General features: G+C 46.1%; 1 protein-coding gene across 1 annotated transcript in view; it reads right to left on the reverse strand.

The window, feature by feature from the left end:
• LOC139174151 (ryanodine receptor 1-like) overlaps window positions 1-20,677 on the reverse strand; it is a 161,260-nt gene that overhangs the window by 29,566 nt on the left and 111,017 nt on the right. Inside the window, exons 82-92 of the mRNA XM_070764289.1 lie at window positions 19,249-19,329; window positions 17,646-17,734; window positions 16,198-16,326; window positions 15,324-15,428; window positions 11,072-11,153; window positions 8,041-9,344; window positions 7,182-7,264; window positions 5,506-5,722; window positions 3,668-3,754; window positions 2,011-2,414; window positions 271-313 (exon numbers count right to left, since the gene is read on the reverse strand). Of these exons, the coding sequence (XP_070620390.1) occupies window positions 271-313; window positions 2,011-2,414; window positions 3,668-3,754; window positions 5,506-5,722; window positions 7,182-7,264; window positions 8,041-9,344; window positions 11,072-11,153; window positions 15,324-15,428; window positions 16,198-16,326; window positions 17,646-17,734; window positions 19,249-19,329 (2,624 nt within the window). The remainder of the gene's footprint in view (window positions 1-270; window positions 314-2,010; window positions 2,415-3,667; window positions 3,755-5,505; window positions 5,723-7,181; window positions 7,265-8,040; window positions 9,345-11,071; window positions 11,154-15,323; window positions 15,429-16,197; window positions 16,327-17,645; window positions 17,735-19,248; window positions 19,330-20,677) is intronic.

The raw sequence follows: 20,677 nt of genomic DNA on the forward strand, positions 1-20,677 counted from the left end.
GGTGATCACGTGACCCTGGGACACGCCGACTGTCATAAATATATGCCAGTTGCCAAGCGCCCAATTTTTGATCATGTGACCGCCAGGGATGCTGCAATGGAGGCAAAACCATCAGCACCATCATAACTTTGGTCATTAAAAAAAAGTCATAACTTGAGGACTACATTTTTATTTTTTTTAGCTTTTTGGCACTGACCAGATTCTCCCCTGCCTCCTGCAGAAGACCCCAGACCCCCGTTTCTCCACCCAAGGGCCTGCGGGCAACCTTACCTTCCTTTTGATGAACTTATCCCAGTAATTGCTCGGGAATGACCTGCCGCAGACAGAAAAAAAATGGGAAGCAATGTTTTAAAAAGCCGCCAGGAATTTAATCCCCTCGTCCCACATCCCTAAAGACCTTCCGTTCCGTTTTAATCCCTCCTGCAAAGTCCATTCTTGTCTCTCCCTTCTTGTCTTGTCGTGGGTCCCGCCTTAGCCACGAAAGCCACGCCGGCTCGGGAATTCTGGGAGTTGAAGTCCGCATGTGGCAAAGGGGCTATGGATGCCCACCCTTGGCCTAGACCCAGAAACAGCACACCGTCCAGCCATACACAACTAAGAACAGCTCAAATTGGCCAATGAAGGACTCTTAGTAGTAGAACAGTGTTTCCCAACCTTGGCAACTTGGAAGATATTTGGACTTCAACTCCCAGAATTCAACTCCCAGCGAATGTGTGAATGATTCCAATGGGCCGGGGCCGCCACAGAGAAGGCTCTTCCCCTGGGTCCCGCCAGACGGCATTGTTTAGTCGACAGTACCCGGAGAAGGCCAGCTCTGTGGGACCTAATCAGCCGCTGGGATTTGTGCGGCAGCAGGAGGTCTCATAGGTATTCTGGGAGTTGAAGTCCAGATATCTTCAAGTTGCCATGGTTGGGAAACACTGTAGTAGAAGGACAGACAGAGGGTGGAGGCAGAGTCAAGAAAGAAAGTAGCCTGGATTCGTTATGTTTCCATTGAATGGTCAGTCCAACCCCTCTCGATTTCTGTTAACTCTTAGCTAGTGCTCCTTGTCCACCTAAGGTCATGTCCAATTCCGTGGAGGATGAGCCAGGCCCTCCTCTGGATACCCAGAGGGGTTGCCAGCTGATGCAGAGAGTGAGAGTGAGGGAGAAAGTGACCTGAGTGAACCACTAGAGGGGGCTGATGTGACAATGGGGGAGTGGTCCCAGTCAGAGGATGAGGAAGACATTAGAGGGGATAATCCGTGGATAGATAGAATGCAGCTTCGAGAGCAGTCTGCATTGGTTGCCGATCAATTTCCGGTCACAATTCAAAGTGTTGGTTATGACCTATAAAGCCCTTCATGGCACCGGACCAGAATATCTCTGAGACCGCCTTCTGCTGCACGAATCCCAGCGACCGATTAGGTTCCACAGAGTGGGCCTTCTCCAGGTCCCGTCAACTAAACAATGTCGGTTGGTGGGCCCCAGGGGAAGAGCCTTCTCTGTGGCGGCCCCGACTCTCTGGAACCAGCTCCCCCCAGAGATTAGAACTGCCCCTACCCTCCTTGCCTTTCGTAAGCTCCTCAAAACCCACCTTTGTCGTCAGGCATGGGGGAATTGACATATTTCCCCCGGGTCTATATAATTTATGTATGGTATGTTTGTAGGTGTGTCTGTTTAAAAATGGTTTTTTTTTAACTATTTTAAATTTTAAATTGTAAATTATTAGATTTGTCATGAACTGTTTTATTGTGTTGTGAGCCGCCCCAAGTCTACGGAAAGGGGCGGCATACAAATCTAATTAATTAATTAATTAATTAATTAATTAATTAATTAAGAAATAAATAAATAAATAAATAAATAAATAAAATGAATGAATGAATGAATGAATAGATCCTCGCTATAGGAGATTGCTGAGAAGGCAAGAGGAATTGCATAGTAAGGGGTGTGAGCTTACAGTTTACAGCTTGGGTAGTGAAGGGATAGTTCTGAGTCCCTCCATAACCCGTCCTCCCTTCCTTCACTCACGGAGCATTGAGCACCAGACGATCCCACTGGCCTTTGATGTCGTCGTCCTCCGGTTGCTCCGTGATGTATAGCCCGCTAAACTCCAACGTGCGGGCCAGCTCCTTCTCGCGCTTGAAGATGACCAGGGGCACCTTGAGACAATTGTAGCCGATGATGCAGAGGAAGGCCACCAGGGTGTGAATGATGGACAGGAATTGTAAGGCTGGCTGCATGTATCCCGTGCTCTCCTCTAGGAAGAAGTAGACCACGCTGTCTTCTTCGTCCTCGTCTCCGTTGCCGTTGCCGTCCCCGTTGCCACCGTTGTCCTCTCCCCCGAAGCCGGAACCTGCCCCGGATCCTGCATCCAGGTCGCCTTCAAGGCCAGAGCCCTCAAACTCTTCTTCACCAGGCGGTGTGTCCGACACCTAGGAAATTGAAGGACAGAGAGAGACGCAAGAAAGATGAAACCAAGATGAGGATCTAAAGGAGGAAAAGCTACGAGGGTTGCCCAGAAAGTTATGCACCACATTGTTTTTTCTCAGCCTACAGTAATGGTACGAATGCGAAACTTTAGATATACATTATTTGAATTGCCAGGAGTGCGTGTGTAAATTTTGTGTTTCTCCAGACAGATAGCGTAGCTGCAGCTGTGTTTCGAAATGGCGTCTGTAAGTGATGTACGTTACAGGCAGCGTGTCGTCATTGAATTTCTCACTGCGGAGAAAGAAACTGTTGGGAACATTCACAAATGTTTGTGTACAGTTTATGGAGAATCTGCAGTCGACAGAAATATGGTTAGTCGCTTAGTGACCAGAACAAGGAGTGGTACCAACAGGGCATACGTGCCCTTGTGTCTCGCTGGAGGAAGGCCGTAGAACTGTGTCTAAAAATGTTGGAAGCGGACAGCATGAAGCCAAATAAATTAAGGTGTCACTTAAACACTTAAAATAAGAAGGAAGAGGGAGATTGTGATCCCGCTGTATAGAGGGCTGGCGAGACAACATTTGGAATACTGTGTCCAATTCTGGAGACCCCACCTACAAAAAGATATGGATAAAATTGAATGAGCCCAAAGAAGGGCGACAAAAACAGTGGAAGGTCTTAAGCATAAAACTTTTATCAGGGAAGACTTCATGGACTCCATCTGTCTAGTCTGGAGGACAGAAGGAAAAGGGGGGACAGGATCGAAACATTTAAATATGTTAAAGGGTTCAGGAGGGGAGTGTTTTTAATAGGAAACTGTACACAAGAACAAGGGGGCACAATCTGAGGTTAGTTGAGGGAAAGATTAGAAGTAACATGAGAAAATATTATTTGACTGAAAGAGTTGTAGATGCTTGGAACAAACTTCCAGCAGACGTGGTTGGTAGATCCACAGTAACTGAATTTAAACAGGCCTAGGATAAACATAGATCCATCCTAAGATATAATACAGGAAATAGTATAAGGGCAGACTAGATGGACCAGGAGGTCTTTTTCTGTCGGCAATCTTCTATGTTTCTATGTTAACGCATCACACCCCAATCATGCTGATAAGCCACTTGAGTTTTTTTCAGTGAAAACGTGCCGAATATTGCAAACAACCATCCTGTTGGAGATTTGGAGGAGCCCTGATAACCGGGTTCTTGCATCTCTGGCCCCAAGAGACAACTCCCAACAATCCGCAAAATCTTTTTACCTTATAGAAAAGCAGGATGAAGTTGAGGGCAAAGGCCAGGAAGAGGGCGAGGAAGCGCAGGTTGTAGAAATTCCTGGACAGGTAGTTCTGAAAGGATGAGAAGAGAAGGTTAGGTGTCACATGACGGTTGCTCTGCTTCAGAAAGGTCAAAGTCTCACAATCAAACTCTTTCCAAGTCCCAGATTTAGTTGTTTTACATGTTTAAGCTAATTTTGAATGTTTCTAAATGTAAAAAAGGAAAAGGAATCCTCAATCTGAGTATTGTGTTGGCAGTTCTGTGTTAGCAAAAGCTTCAGAAGAGAAGGATTTAGGGGTCGTGATTTCTGACAGTCTCCAAATGGAGGAACAGTGCAGTCAGGCAGTGGGGAAAGTGGGCAGAAGGCTTGGCTGCATAGTTAGAGTTATAACAAGCAGGAAGAGGGAGATTGTGATCCCCTTATATAGAGCGCTGGTGAGACCACATTTGGAATAATATTGTGTCCAGTTCTGGAGACCTCACCTACAAAATGATATTGACAAAATTGAACGGGTCCAAAGACGGGCTTCAAGAATGGTGGAAGGTCTTAAGCCTAAAACGTATCAGGAAAGACTTCATGAACTCAATCTATATAGTCTGGAGCAGTGTTTTTCAACCAGTGTGCCGTGGCACACTAGTGTGCCGCGAGACATGGTCAGGTGTGCCGCGAAGCTCAGAGAGAAAGAAAGCAAGAGAGAAAGAAAGCAAGGGAGAGAGAGAAAGAAAGCAAGAGAGAGAGAAAACAAGAGAAAGAAAGAGAGAGAGAAAGAGAGAGAGAGCAAGAGAGAAAAGAAAGAAAGAGAGAGAGAGAAAGAGGGAGAGAAGGAGAGAGAGAGAAAGACATAGAGGGAGGGAGGGAGGGAGGGAGAGAGAAAGAGAGCAAAAAAGAGAGGAAGGAAGGAAGAGAAAGAAAGAGGGATGGAGAGAGAGAGAGAGAGAGAGAAAGAGGAAGGAAGGGAGAGAAAGAGGGAGGCAGAAAGAAATAGAGTGAAGGGGAGGAAGAGAGAGAGAGAGAGAGATTTTTTTTGTCCAAACTTTTTTAGTGCCCTGCCCCCCCCCCCCCCCCCCCCCCCAATGTGCCCCAGGGTTTCGTAAATGTAAAAAATGTGCCGTGGCTCAAAAAAGGTTGAAAATCACTGGTCTGGAGGACAGAAGGAAAAGGGGGGACATGATCTAAACATTTAAATATGTCAAAGGGTTAAATAAGGTTCAGGAGGGAAGTGTTTTTAATAGGAAAGTGAACACCAGAACAAGGGGCCACAATTTGAGGTCAAAGAGGAGTAGATGCTTGGAATAAACTCCCAGCAGACGTGGCTGGTCAATCCACAGAAACTGAATATTAAACATGCCTGGGATAAACATAGATCCATCCTAAGATAAAATACAAGAAATAGTATATGGGCAGACTAGATGGACCAGGAGGTCTTTTCCTGCCGCCAGTCTTCTATGTTTCTACCTCAGCTCCTTGGCTGCTGTTTATGCTTTTTATGTTGTGAGTCCTATCTAAGAGCAACGAATCTTATTCCTGCCCTGCACATCAATTAAACCAAGAGAGACTGGATTTTATAATATTGTTATTTGTAGGTGAAATATATCTCATGTGTGGTTAATTTTAATTAACTTAGCAAAGAAGAGGATAAAAAATACATACTGAAAATATTATTAGCGCTTTTTTCTCTTTCTGAATGTTTAACATATCTAAGAAATATTATTAATTATTATTCTAAGCATTGATTCTGTGTTTTTTATTGTATGCTGAAAGAAAAATAAAGAAAAATTTTATACCCGGGAAAAAATAAAGAAACCAAGAGAGACCCCTTACCAGGAATTTGACCCTCTGGATCTCCAACTCGTTCCAGAACTCGGAGCCTCCCTGTTCCTCTTCTTTCTTCTCGGACCGCTGGGCCACCTTCTTCTTCTTCTTCTCCTCCTCCTCCTCCTGGGACGGTGGTGGGATCGGTGCCTCTTCCTCCTTCTTCTCTTTCTCTTCCTCTTTCTTCTCCACTTCTTCTCTGGCAGCCTTCTCTCCATTTTCCGCACTAGATGGAGCAAGGGAGACACAAAAACCATGTGGTGGATTTATCACACAACCCTTCCAGGCGGGGGTTGGCGCTCTTGAATTGAATTGATTAGATTTGAAAGCCACCCCTCTCCGAAGACTCGGGGCAGCTCATAACAAAGCAGCAATACAGTACAATACAAATCTAACGTTAAAAATTTAAAGCTAAATTAAAATATGTTGTCATAAAAACCCATTAACTACGCCAGTGTTTCCCAACCTTGGCGACTTGAAGATATTTGGACTTTTATTTATTTATTTATTTATTGTTAGAGTTGAAAGGGACCATGAAGGCCATCGAGTTCAACCCCCTGCCCAAGCAGGAACCCTATAGCACACCAGTCAAGTGGCAGTTCAATCTTCTCTTAAAAATGTCCAGAGTGTTGGAGTTCACAACGTCCGCTGGTAGGTTGTTCCATTGGTTGATCGCTCTGACCGTCAGGAAGTTCCTCCTTATCTCCATGTTGAATCTCTCCTTGGTCAGCTTCCAGCCGTTGTTCCTCGTCCGGCCCTCTGGTGCCCTGAAGAATAAAGTGATCCCCTCCTCTCTGTGACATCCCCTCGTATACTTATAGACTGCTATCATGTCCGCTCTGGCCCTCCTTTTCTCTAGGCTATCCATGCCCAAATGCTGGCTGGGGAATTCTCGGAGTTGAAGTCCAGATATCTTCAAGTTGCCAAGGTTTGGAAACACTGAACTACACAATCATATACACTCGGTCCAGCTAATCAATATAGAGGTAGGAGGAGAAGAAGGGGGGAGGTTAATCCCCCCACGCCTGACGGCAGAGATGGGTCTTTAGCATTTTGCGGAAGGCGATGAGGGGGGGCAGTTTGAATCTCCAGGGGGAGTTGATTCCAGTGGCCCGGGGCCGCCACAGAGAAGGCCCTTCCCCTGAGTCCCGCCAGACGGCATTGTTTAGTCGACAGTACCCGGAGAAGGCCAACTCTGTGGGACCTAATCGGCCGCTGGGATTTGTGCGGCAGCAGGAGGTCTCATAGGTATTCTGGTCCAATACCACGTAGGGCTTTATAGATCATTGACCGGAAACTGATCGGCAGACAGTGCAGGCTGCGGAGTGTTGACGAGACATGGGCATATCTGGGAAAGCAATCTCTTTTTTTTATTCCAGGGCGGTTGTGTTAAATTCAAATAGTTGCCAAATGAATGGTTGTAAGTCGAGGACTACCAATAGTCCAAAGTGTGATGCTTTTAAGCAGGGGTCTCCAAAGTTGGTGACTTTAAGACCTGGGGACTTCAACTCCCAGAATTCCTCAGCCAACATGGCTGGCTGAGGAATTCTGGGAGTTGAAGTCCACAAGTCTTAAACTTTGGAGGCCCCTGCCTTAGGCAATGAAAACTTCTGCCTTATGGTTTTGGGGCGGTGGTGGTATCTGATGAACTTGGCAACCCCAGATGGACCTCCAAGCCACTCAACTCAGCTTTCTCTGGTTCTGCTGGGGGTTCCTCCATCTTCTCCATCTCCGGGTCTGGTTCCTCCTCCCCTGCTTCTCTTTTCAGCTGGAGAAACACAAGAGCATCCGTCAACGAGTTCGATCCAAGAGACGAAACAAAAAAACATGACTCGGAAAGGAAGAGATCACAAGATTTCTTGAAGTGCGTCACTCAGTGCTACAATGGCATCCTGTTGCTTGAAGAAGCAAAATGTGGATTAATAAGTGGATCTAAGTATTGCCCACAAGATCATGTCCTGCCTGTCAATGACTACTACAGCTTCAACCACAACACCACAAGAGCACATAACAGATTCAAGCTCAATATTAACCGCTCCAAACTAGACTGTAAAAAATATGACTTTACTAATGGAGTTGTCGAAGCGTGGAACTCATGACCGGACTCCGTAGTGTCATCCCTTAACCCCCAACACTTTACTCTTAGATTATCCACGGTTGACCTCTCCAGATTCCTAAGAATCTACCATCCCCTGTCTCTCCTCTATGCCATGGGGCCGCATGAGAAATTGGGATGGTTTTAGAGGGCCGGATTAATATAATTAACTCAGTTCTACCCAATACTGTAAAGACCCAGACCCGGAGGAGTTCCGGCAGACAAGGTGAGCTCTTTCATCCTCGCACTGGAGTGGACCCCAAACTCCGCGGACCGGTCACAGATAGTAAGTGGGCCGGTCACAGACAGCGGGCGGGTTGGATGCGGCCCACAGGCCACCCCTTGCCCAAGTCTGTCTTAGGCCCACGTTCCCTATCCTCCTTCCCTTTCCCTCTTGGTCCACACTGGACCTTCCCAGCAACTCCCACCCATTCAAACCCCAACCGTACCAATTTCCTCATGAGGATGGGTGTCCCTTCAGGGGTGGGAGGTTCCGCTGGGGCGGTGTCCCCCATATCTCCAAGCCCGCCTGGTGCGTCCACGGCCATCGAACGGAAATGCTCTTTCTTTGGATCCCCTCCAAAACCGTCTCCGCCTTCCACGGATGCTTCCTCCTTGCCGGGCTCCGCGATATTGATTTCTTCTCCTTCTTCCGTCACCTGCTCTTCTTCCTCGGAAGGAGCAACGTCCCCGTGAACCTCGTCCTGAGTTGGATCGGGCATGCTGGCCAAGAGTTCGGTCATGGTGAGCTTCTTGGCTTCCTCCACCAAGCCGCCACCAAAGAGGGTGTTCCAGATGAGCAGGAAGAAGCCCTTGAAGACGTTGTAGAAGAAGATGAGGATGGCCATTAAGATGGTATAAATGAAGTTGGCCACTCCCACCGCCATCTCTTTGACCGTCATCTTCTTGACTTTGCGGAACTGTCGGCGGATGTTGCGATAGGTGAACATGCGGAAGAAATTCACGATGCTCTCCAGGAACTCCCCGAAAACCGAAGACGCCTCCGAAGGCGCCGACGCGTTCTCCGCTTCCCCACTTTCGGCGCTTTCTGCTTCTTCTTCCTCCTCTTCCTCTTCCTCTCCTTCCTCCTCCGAAATCTGGGAGGCGATCTGCATCTCAAAGATGGTGTCCTCGCAGAAGTTGATGAAGAGCTCCATCTTCTCCGACTCGCCCCCTTCGTTGACCACATCGAAAATGAATTGCCTCTTGGACTCCTTGACCTGGGGCATCTCCCACTGGGTCTTGTTGGCCTCGCTGATCTCGAAGTAGATGCGCTCGATGCGTTTGCTGGAGCCCATGATCTCAATGCGGCCCAGGAAGGGACTGAAGTAGTTGAGGATGCACTCGGCCAGTTCCAGGAAGGTCTTCAGGCGGGCGTCGTGGGGCATGTGCTCCGAGAGGTTGGTCAACAGCACCGCAATGTTGAAGCCAATGTCTTTGGCGGGCTCCTGGAAGCGGTTGGCAAACTCTTCGTAGTCTATCATCTCATTCTCATCAGCCTCCGAGCAAGAGAGGAGGAACTGGATCTCCGATGGCGTGTACTGCTTCTGACTGTCCATGGCCTTCTGGAAATCCTTCTTGGAGATGAGGCCCCGCAGAGGATCCGTGATGTAATCCCGGAAGGCGTCGGATGCCACAATGTCCTTCAGTTTCAAGAACATGTCAAAGAATTTGAGGATCATCTCCACGTTGCTGGAGGACTCCACCAACATGTCCACCATCTGCCGAGCGATGGTGCCGTGCACCACATTTCCTGAGGAAGGACATCAAGGACGCAAATTAATAAAGACGGAAGGACAATTTAAAAAAAAAACTATTATGTGTTCAATAAATAGTGCATAAACTTGCTACCCCCACTTCCCTCGCTATATCTGTTGTGTGTGTTCCCTGTCAGCCTTTAGAATTTTCAGATTCAGAAGACGGAGATGATGTAGAAGCTGTCAATTACCCTGATTTAAGAGATGTGTGGGGGAAGCTCCTTTTTACCTCCTTTTCTATCCCTTTTGTGTTTTCCCTTTTATGCTCTTTTATACTTGACTTTCTATTTTGATGACTAAATATATACATATATCTGTTATCATGATTTGTCAATAGTACATACTTTGTAAATTTTTTCCTATGTTTGTTTCCCCACCTTAATTTTTAAAAAATGATAATATTTAATAAAGATTATTTTTAAAAAAAGAGATGTGGGGGAAGCTATTGAGGAAAGCGAAACAGATCAGCCGTCAGACGAAAGTATGCAAACTTATGTTTCTTCTGACAGTTCGAGTTTAGAAGATGGTCCTTGGTTAAACCCAAAGTTCAGAAAGTTGCAGAAAAGACAGGAAGAAATCGGTGGGAAGAAATTTTCATATGCTATTTCAGAGAGTGTAAATTAATTAATTAATTTCATCACTTCTGGAATTTAACGTCAGAGACGATGCTTTTGTCAAAGTGAACTCAACCAAGATGGCGATTTATGTCGTCTCTCCCAAATAAGCGAGCGTTTCCATTGCATGATATACTGCTTTTTAACAGACAGCTTGTTAATTAGAGAGATTTATAACTTTGTAATTTAGCCTGAAAGAGTTGAATGCATTTTCTCTGTACCGGAGCAGTAATGTCGAGAACCGAAATATTATTATTATTATTATTATTATTATTATTATTATTATTATTATTATATTGTTGTTGTTGTTGTTGTTATTATTATTATTATTATTATTGTTGTTATTATTATTATTATTATTATTATAAACATAAAAGACCTCCTGGTCCATCTAGTCTGCCCTTATACTACTTTCTGTATTTTATCTTAGGATGGATATATGTTTATCCCAGGCATGTTTAAATTCAGTTCCTGTGGATTTATCTACCACGTCTGCTGGAAGTTTGTTCCAAGCATCTACTACTCTTTCAGTAAAATAATATTTTCTCATGTTGCTTTTGATCTTTCTCCCAACTGACTTAAGATTGTGTCCCCTTGTTCTTGCGTTCACTTTCCTATTAAAAACACTTCCCTCCTGGACCTTGTTTAACCCTTTGACATATTTAAATGTTTCGATCATGTCCCCCCTTATTAATAATTATTATTATTGGAACAGTCAGCCTGATTCAAGGCCAGATCCAGAACAATATCTAGCCTTAACCTTCAAGTATTTGGCCAGAGGGACCCAGTCAGAGTCCAGCTGGAGATTCAACTCCATTCAATTTATTAGATTTGTATGCCGCCCTTCTCCGAAGACTCGAATGCTAGAAACGGAGCCTAAGATCTTATATGGTGGGTGGTTCTGCCCTTTAGAAGCCAACATAGTTAGTACCATTATACAGACTTGCCCGCTTTTTATTCTTCTTTTAATGTTTTTGTAATTTTTTAGATGTATATGTTTGTATTGTTTGCTGTGTTTATATATATGTAAATAAAATTAATTAAAACAAAAAAAATAGAAGCCAAGACGGAGGCCGGAGATTCCTCCAGAAGGTCGCCAGGGGAATCACCTTCCAGCAGCGAAAGCAGCATCACCACCATGTCCTTTTGAAGGTCCAGCAGCTCCTTCAGAAGCCCAATCTGGCTGGAATCCTGGAAGAACAAGCAGGGGTCAGATACAGAAGGCGATGAAATGGGACGTCTTTCTCCGGTGGGGACTTGAGGCCTCTTTTGAGAGACCCCTCCCCAAGGGATCTCCCGGGGCTTTTTCCCCCTGACAGTCCTTCACCCATCAGTGTTCTAATCTTCATCCACCCACCAGTTGGCTTCTGGCCAGACAGGTCATCCAATGCAAAAACCATCAATTGATGTGTAGAAGGAGGCTTGTATAAATCCATGGGTAAAAAAGAGGGATTCACACAACCTGGGCTGCGGTCCCGTAGCACATGGACACTAAGTCTACAGCAGTGCTTCTCAACCTGGGGGTTTGGGACCCCTTAGGGCAGGGGTAGGCAAAGTTGGTTCTTCTAGGACTTGTGGACTTCAATTCCCAGAATTCCTGAACCAATAATGCTAGCTCAGGAATTCTGGGAGTTGAAGTCCTCATGTCCTACAAGAGCCAACTTTGCCTACCCTTGCCTTAGGGGGGTCGAAAGACCGTTTCCCAGGGGTCGCCTAAGTCCATGGGGGAAAACACAAATTTTCCCTGGCGTTACGAACTAAAGCTTCTATTCTGGCGCCTTGGAACATATTTTTACAATCCGACCAATCAGGCGTTTACAGTGGGGGAGTCCCTCTGACCTTCCTGCCAATCAGCTTCAAGCTCTGTGAGGAGAATTGGTGCTAGACTTATGGTTGAGGGTCACCACAACACGAGGAAGTGTATTAAGGGAAGTGCATTAGAAAGATTGTGAACCACTTGTCTAGAAAGACATTTGGGATGGAAGTCAGTTTGGATCACTGCTTCTCAATTGTGGCAACTTGAAGATGCATGGACTACATCTCCCAGAATTCCCCAGCAATGCTGGCTGGGGAATTCTGGGAGATGAAGTCCACCGAATCTTAGAAGTTAAAAAACATTGGATTAAATTTATCCAACCTGACCACTTATGGTCCCCAACCAGACGACCTTCCAAGGTCTCTTTTCCAAAGCCTCCCCATTCTCTTTGGAGGATGTCAACCAGGGAGCAACCCCAAACACATACACAGAGTGAATTTCTCCCTCCCGGCTTCCTTACCTCAGGGTAAGATTCACTCCGAAAATGCTCCTCATGGGCAGCGCAACAAAGAGATAGTTTGGTGAGGGAAAGAGGTAATTCTGGGAAGAGTTCTTCTCGCCATAGTTGTCCCGATGCCTACTCCCACCCTTGAAGCTGGGATGGTTCTCCAGGCTCTGACAATGACTTAGAGAAGTGATGGCGAACCTTTTTTCCCCTTCGGGTGCCGAAAGAGCGTGCATTTGCGCACTATCGCGCATGCGCGAGTGCCCACACCCATAATTCAATGCCTGGGGAGGTTAAAAACTGCTTCCCCTGCACCCCGGAGGCCGGAAACGGCCTGTTTCCCAACTTCTGGTGGCCCAGTAGGCTCGTGTTTCGCCCTCTGCAGGCTCCAAAGGCTTTGCCGGAGCCAGAGGGTAAAAATGCCCTCCACATCCGTCCCCCCGGTGGCTCTCTGGAAGCCAAAAACACCCTCCCAGGGCCTCTGCACAAGCCAAAATTCAGCTGCCCAGCACACAGATGTACATTGGAGCTGAGCTAGGGCAACGGCTCGCGTGCCAGCAGATATGACTTCATGTGCCACTTGTGACACCCATGCCACAGCTTCGCCATCACTGACTTAGAGGAGCCTTCTCCAGTCTGACTTGTCCTCAACTGGCCTCTTTAGGCTTCCCAACAGTGGCCCCCATTGCCATAGCAACCAAGCCCGTCCATCCACCTTGTTGTGGGTTTTGTCCTCTTCTTCTCCGTCCTTCCACCCAATGCCTCCCTCCCGCTCGCCCGCCAGTGTTATTACCAAATGAGTCTGGATGAGAAAAATGAGCCAGCAAGGCCAAGCAATGGTCAAGCACAGAGCCTTCAACTGCCTCCCGGTAGACGGAGGAGATAGTAAAAGCAGAAAGGACACAGCAGGAAGGGAAAGACGGATGAGAAGAAGCAGCCACTGCAAAATGGAACCAGGTCAAACATGCTATTCCTCCACGTTCAAGTAAACCAAGTAGGAGGCCTTTGGTGGTTTGATGGGAGACGTAATTGGTTAAGTCAGGATTGAACTGTGGGGTCCGTGAAATGGCCTTTTGGGGGGAGGCAGTAAGCTCAGCCAGCTGGCCTGGGGTCCTGATGGAGGGGGATGCATGTCATTCTGGGAGTGGCTAATAGATAACCCCCCACTTCCTCCCCGTATGCAGTAAACTCCCTTCCTCTCTGTTAAGAAGCGTGATTCACTCTCTCGGCTACTCTCAGCTATTTCTGTTGTGTCCACTAAACTCCACACTGGGCCCATAACCAAGATTAAGGAGTGTGCAGAGTTATATCTGAGTGGTCAAAGATACACGTACACAGAGGAAACGTGGCGGTCTAGCAGATACCCAGCTGATAGCCCAGAGATACGAGCGATACTTCAGTAATACAATCAAGATACATTAAGTGTATAAAATATTGTTTACTTTGGCAAATATACTAGTCAAGAACAATCCTAATCATACACAGTTAAACCAGTCAATAACTCTCAATATAAGCATTACTTGTTCAGCTTACAAATACATAAACCATCATTTGAATACACAGTTCTTACTACAGTATAGTCATATAGACACAACAGAAATAGCAGAGAAGAGCAGAAAGGAGCCGCGAGAGTGAATTTTGGCTCCCTCTTGTGGCAATCTGTAACACTAGCACTTAAAGCAATAGTGTTCTAATACATGTAAGCATGCATTGTCGGTTGATTTTATATATTACCAAACCCAACTAGTTAGGTACGTCGTATTAACACTCTGCAACGTGGTCAGTGTAATTTAAGCTGAATGTTACACGGAACATCTCTACGGGTCATTTTACCTGGCGTTTTTATTGAATGATTATTAAGGCACCTAGAAGGAACACCATGTAAGCTTAGTCAATCCATTGGTCCGGCCCATTGAAAGGAAAGGGAGAGCAAAGGATGGAGGGGAGGGGGGTGAGGATGGAAGGGAAGCATGGGAACTGAGAGGATCAGCCAAAGGGGTGGGATGGAGGGACGCAGACCACAGAGAAGGTTCTTACGCCATTTCGGAGCGCTGGGGGTTGGGTCGTCTGTTACACATTGGAAAAAAAGATATTATTCAGAAGGGTTTCTTTAGAGATGTTTATTTTATTTATTTGGCTAGGTTTTGGCTCCTGCTATTATGGTCAGCCTGCCCTCAAAACACCTCTGGGAAGGTGGGAGCCACCATTCCAAGCTCAAAAGACTTTAACTTGCAGTGGTGCCAATAAAGGGGAATATTTGTAGCCCAGGGTTGAAATGAAGGGTCCTTGAAGCTCTATGAGCTTGGTTGTTTCCTTGTAGACATTTAATTACCCAACTAGGTAACACCACCAGTGCCCGAAGAGAGTGGGTTTGCTCTTATTTTTATATACTAGTGGTTTGCCCTTGCCAGAGTTGGTGGGAATAGCCTTGGAAGCTTTTTGGTTGGGTTGTTTAATGTTAGGTTGTTTGCCGGTTCCTTCGTTGGGATCTTATTTACTTCTTGAAGGTTGGTCTGATGTTAATGTTGGAGTTCATCTATGCTCCTGTGGGTGCTGATTGCTGGATGGGTCAGTTTTAGTCAACCACAGAGCCTCCAAGACCAAGCAACACCGACAGGGCAAGCCAAAACTGAGTACAGTAGTACCTCTAGATACGAGCTGCTCCACATGCGAGTATTCCAAGTTACGAGCCACGACGCGAGCGAACTTTCTGTTCGACACCCGAGCTCAAATTCGGGATTCGAGCCGAGCTTCCACTAGGTGGTGCAAGAATACTTGCTTCTGGTTATCTCGGCACGAAAAACAAAGTCTAAAGGCATTCGTTCGAGATGCGAGTTGATCGACTTACGAGCTCGGGTCTGGAACGAATTAAACTCGGATGTCGAGGTACCACTGTACAAATCTTTTCTTGCTAGATAAGTAGTCAACAACTGGAGATCAGAGCTACAGGTTTGGAGGGAAAAGATATTGGCGGCTAGCGGGAAAATCTACTTTTGGATTTAAAGGGTTTGATTTCTCAGTGTTCTTAGGCAGGGTGGTCTCCTCTAGAGCTCAAACCAAGCAGCCCTTCTGCCTCCCCCTCTCTAGATTTTCTCTTTACCTGCGCCAGTTTCATCATCATATGAGCAAAGACGTGGAGGAAACCGATGACTGCGTCCCACAGCCTGCTGTGCGCTAAACTCTGCTGGTTCCCAGTGCAAGGCCCCTGAGAAGACATAATAACAACAATAACAATGCTGCACGAATCCCAGTGACCGGTTAGGTCCCACAGAGTGGGTCTTCTCCGGGTCCCGTCAACTAAACAATGCCACTTGGCGGGACCTGGGGAAGAGCCTTCTCTGTGGCGGCCCCGGCCCTCTGGAACCAACTGCCCCCCCGAGATTAGAATTGCCCCCACCCTCCTTGCCTTTCGTAAGCTCCTTAAAACCCACCTCTGCCGCCAGGCATGGGGGAATTGAGATGCTCTTTCCCCCTGGGCCTTTACAATTTCATGTGTGGTATGTCTGTATGTATGTTTGGTTTTTTATATTAATGGCTTTTTAAATCATTTTTAGTATTTCTTGGATTATTATTGTACATTGTTTTATTACTGTTGTTAGCCGCCCCGAGTCTCCGGAGAGGGGCGGCATACAAATCCAATAAATAAATAAATAAATAAAACAATTGTGGTACATTTTTAAATGTTCAGCTGACTGAGTTTAATGTTTAATAAATAAAAGTTGAGAATCATCCCTGGAGTGGCACATTTCATATTAATCATATGCAGAAAGATCCAGGTGAGTTAGACCAACCCTAAATGACAAAGGTTTTGCCCTTGAGCTGAACTTGCAAAGTTGAGAAACATAAACTCATTGTTTCCTTATTGTAGGTTCACATCCTCTGGGGGGGATATTGAAGGAAGCCCAGGGCCGAGGTGCAACACCTTTTGGAGAAGGGTCTCTCCATATGGAACTTCCCCATCTCCCAAGGCCTACCTGGATGTATTCGGTGAGGCTGTTGAAGATCTGCTTGGCTACGGCCATCGCTTTGGAGAAGTTGCGTTTGCCCTGATCGTCAATCACGTCCTTGCCGGAATAATACCAGTAAAAGTCACTGATGGACTCCTGGATATTTGGAAGAGGAGGAAGAGAACATGAGAGGAGGAACATCCTATGGAGGTCCAACACTCACAGGCGAATTCTCCTAACCATTGCTGTGGATGTAGCAGTTATCCCGGATAACAGAGTCGGAAGGAACCGTGGAGGTCTTCTAGTCCAGTGTTTTTCAACCAGTGTGCCGCGGCACACTAGTGTGCCGTGAGACATGGTCAGGTGTGCCGCGAAGCTCAGAGAGAGAAAGAAAACAAGAGAGAGAGAGAGAAAGCAAGAGAGAGAGAAAGCAAGAGAGAGAGAAAGAGAGAGAGAGAGGAAGAGCAAGAGAGAGTGAAAGCAAGCAAGAGAGAGAGAGAGAGAAAGAAAACAGAGAGAGAAAGAAAGAGAGAGAGAGAGAAATAAAGCAAGAGAGAAAGAAAGAGAGGGAAAAAGAAAGAGAACGAGAGAGAGAAAGGAAGGAAGAGAGAGAGAAAGAGAACAAGAGAGAAAGAGAAAGAAAGAGAGAGAGGGAGGGAGGGAAGGTGGGAGAGAGAAAGAAAGAGGGAAGGAGGGAGAGAGAAAAAAGAGAAAGAGAAAGAGGGAGGGAGAGAGAGAGAAATAGAGTGAAAGGGAGGAAGAGAGAGAGAGAGAATTTTTTTGTCCAAACTTTTTTTAGCCCCCACCCCCACCCCCACTCAATGTACCCCATGGTTTTGTAAATGTAAAAAATGTGCCGCGGCTCAAAAAAGGTTGAAAATCACTGTTCTAATCCAGTGTTTCCCAACCCTGGCGACTTGAAGATCTCTGGACTTCAACTCCCAGAATTCCCCAGCCAGCATTCGCTTCTTTAAAATATGCTAATCTTAATATTACAGGACCACTTGCAAGGATAATACTAGATAGTGGCATAATAATAGACTTTCCTGCATTAATCAGGAATTTAATAAGAATACGGTTGCAATTTTAGATGCCAAAAAATGTCCTTTATCTCAGTTTCTAAAGATTTATTATAATGTTACTCCTGCCAATTGCCAAGTGTCCAAATATTGAGACTAGGTTGACCCCCTCTCCTTCGTGGCAGCTCTTCAGGTACTGGAAGACCGCTATTGTGTCACCCCTAGTCAGTGATGGGCTACCAAAATTTTTACTACCACACTGTGGGCGTGGCTTATGCATTTTGTTTCGACATCTTTCAGTGGTCTGGGGTGGAGCTCCAAATTTTGCTACCGGAACTGCGTTCCTGACCGTTCCCGTAGGAGCCCATCACTGCCCCTAGTCCTTCTTTTTACTAAAGGAGCAGAAATTGTGCTTGCTCCCTTTCACACCTTTACCTGGGAGGTCTCTGCTCTCACCTGAAGCCGCAGAAGATAGTCGACGGTGCAGATGATGATGTTGATGGTGGTGGTGTTGCCAGTCTGGGTCCGCAGATAATTCTGGAAGTCTGCAAGGGAAGGCAATGGGTGAGAATTCAACCTTGGCCCCAAATCCAAGTAACCTGGGTCCAACTCGTCACAAATAACAGTCATGTTTTTGTTGGGGTTAACAGCATCCCCAATCCCCGACTAAACAATGTCGCTTGGCGGGACCCAGGGGAAGAGCCTTCTCTGTGGCGGCCCCGGCCCTCTGGAACCAACTCCCCCCAGAGATTAGAATTGCCCCCACCCTCCTTGCCTTTCGTAAGCTACTTAAAACCCACCTCTGCCGTCAGGCATGGGGGAATTGAGATAATATTTTCCCCTAGGCCTTTACAATTCTATGCATGGTATGTCTGTATGTATGTTTGGTTTTTATATTAATGGGTTTTTAATCGTTTTAGTATTGGATTAGTATTGTACACTGTTTTATTGTTGCTGTTAGCCGCCCCGAGTCTCCGGAGAGGGGCGGCATACAAATCAAATCAATCAATCAATCAATCAATCAATCAATCAATCAATCAATCAATCAGTAGATGAATGAATGAATGAATGAATGAATGAGACACCATTAAAAATTATATCATTGGTCAGCATCACCTCGCCTAAGGATGGAGAAAAGTCAATAGAGTTGGGGATGTGTGAAGTGGAGGGCAGGAGGAAGTCCATCTCACAACTTAGACATGGAAACTTTGAGCCCATCAACCCCGCCTTGATTTTACTAGCTGGTCAGCATGACCTCCATGGACCTCCATATCGGCAACCATTTTTCCTCTTTTGAACATTCAACCATTCCTAACTATTTTGAGGACACCGTAATCGAGAGTGGTGTGCTGGCCGAGAGGTGGAGCTGTAGCCTCACAATCAGGAGGTTGTGAGTTCGAGTCTAAGTAGAGGCAGATATTTCTCTCTCTGGGCACACTGAGAATATATCTGCTGAACAAAACTATGCAATGGCAATGGGAAAGGTATCCGGGCATTAAAAAAACATTTAGCTAGCTTCATTCATTTGCCCTCACTCCATCCCACCAGGGATTTGGGGGTCATTAAAAGATGATGACGACGATGGTGATGATGATGATAGGATAACAGAGTTAGAAGGGACTTTGGAGGTTGTCTAGTCCAACCCTACATCATTTCACACAAACAGTTGTCCAATCTCTTCTTAAAAACTTCCAGTGTTGGAATATTCACAACTTCTGGAGGCAAGCTGTTCCACTTGTTAATTGTTCTAACTGTCAGGAAATTTCTCCTTAGTTCTAAGTTGCTTCTCTCCTTGTTTAGTTTCCACCCATTGCTTCTTGTTCTACCCTCAGGTGCTTTGGAGAATAGGTTGACTCCTTCTTCTTTGGGGCAACCCCTGAGATACTGGAACAGTGCTATCAAGTCTCCCCTGGTCCTTCTTTTCGTTCAACTAGCCGTGCCCAGTCCTTGCGACCGTTCTTCCTATGTTTTAGCCTCCAGTCTCTTAATCATTTCTGTCGCTCTTCTCTGCACTCTTTCTAGAGTCTCAACATCCTTTTTGCACCGTGGCGAAACTTACCATTGTTGTGTCCTTCACAAAGGAGTTGCAGGAACCGGAAGAGGTCCTGGGTGAACAGGTCGTCAGCCATCACCTTCTCTCCTAGAGCAGGGGACGGGTGGAGGGAAGAGACAGAACTGGCTAACATTAGCAGGCGCAACATAGCAAGGAGGAGCGGAGAGAAGGAATGGGGATGAGCTGAGGGTCGGCAGAGAGCGATGCAGTTAATAGAAACTGGGATTTTCCCCAGTGCCGGGCACAAGCTAGTTCGGGGCAAGGCAACCCACATGGCAAAACCACAGCTGCACACTGGGTGAAAATTGCAACCCTGCAGGACTCACTGAGGCTGAATTCTCCTGAAAATTTAAATATATATATGACACATACCGATAGAATTGTCGGCTATCAATAAAATTTACTGCCTTGGAAATGGCCCTGGGTTGGGCCGAGAGGCAAATAAGGAGCTGTGATGTTCCTTCAATACACCAGGGTGATTCGACACAAAAATATGTAACCCTTCCCTGGTGCAGAGCTGAAGGGATTGGATACTGTAGCCTACAGGATAATTCTCTGCCTTACAAGGAAAAGGTTGCAGGTTCACGTCCCAGTGGGTATGGCTAGCTGATGAGGCCAAAATAAGGCCAAAATAGATTGGTGGTTTTCTTGCAGAGGTTTCATGAGTACTATGTACATAACAGTTTGGGTTTGGCAATATATAAACAAGCGTACAATGAATGCTTGTATGCATTGAAGCGCTATAGCTTTAAGAGTTAGTACTGGAGGTTGCCACAAGAGAGAGCCAGAAGTGTGATTCTCTCTCTCTCTGTTATTTCTCTGTTTGGTATTGCGGATTCATTGTGACTGCTGTAGTAAGAACTGTGTGTTCGATGATAGTTTATGTATTTGTAAACTGTACAAGTAAGGCTTGTAGTATTGTTAAGATATTGAGAGTTATTGACTGATTTGACTGTGTATGACTGGACTGTTTAACTTGACTATGATATTTGCAAAAGTAACCAAGGGATAAAATAATGTGCTGGCTAAGGACGCTAGCCAGATAAATACCTGGTAACCAGATTCTTTTCCCTAATTTCCTCTCCAAAAACTAAGATGTGTCTTATACTCCGGGGCGTCTTATACTCCAAAAAATACAGTAATTCAGAGAATGGGACTGGGTCTCGGGGAACCGAGCCGTAGTGAGGGTTGCAGTGGTTGACTCGGGGGAGTAGTAGAATCTGGGTTTTCATGCATCTGGTTAGTGGACGGCTTGATGCCATTGTGTAGGAAGGCAGGAAGGTGCACAAAATTCTCTTGAAGGAAACCAACATCTGTGACATTCCAGCCACAGCTCAATGTCAACAGATGGGCCGAACGTTTCCATCGCTCCTGATGGAATTTCAACCTCGGGAAGGGAGGAATGAGTGGCGTTAACGATGGGAGAGCAGAGAGG

The sequence above is a fragment of the Erythrolamprus reginae genome, chromosome 11 (genome assembly GCF_031021105.1).
Source record: "Erythrolamprus reginae isolate rEryReg1 chromosome 11, rEryReg1.hap1, whole genome shotgun sequence".
Classification (NCBI taxonomy): Eukaryota; Metazoa; Chordata; class Lepidosauria; order Squamata; family Dipsadidae; genus Erythrolamprus; species Erythrolamprus reginae.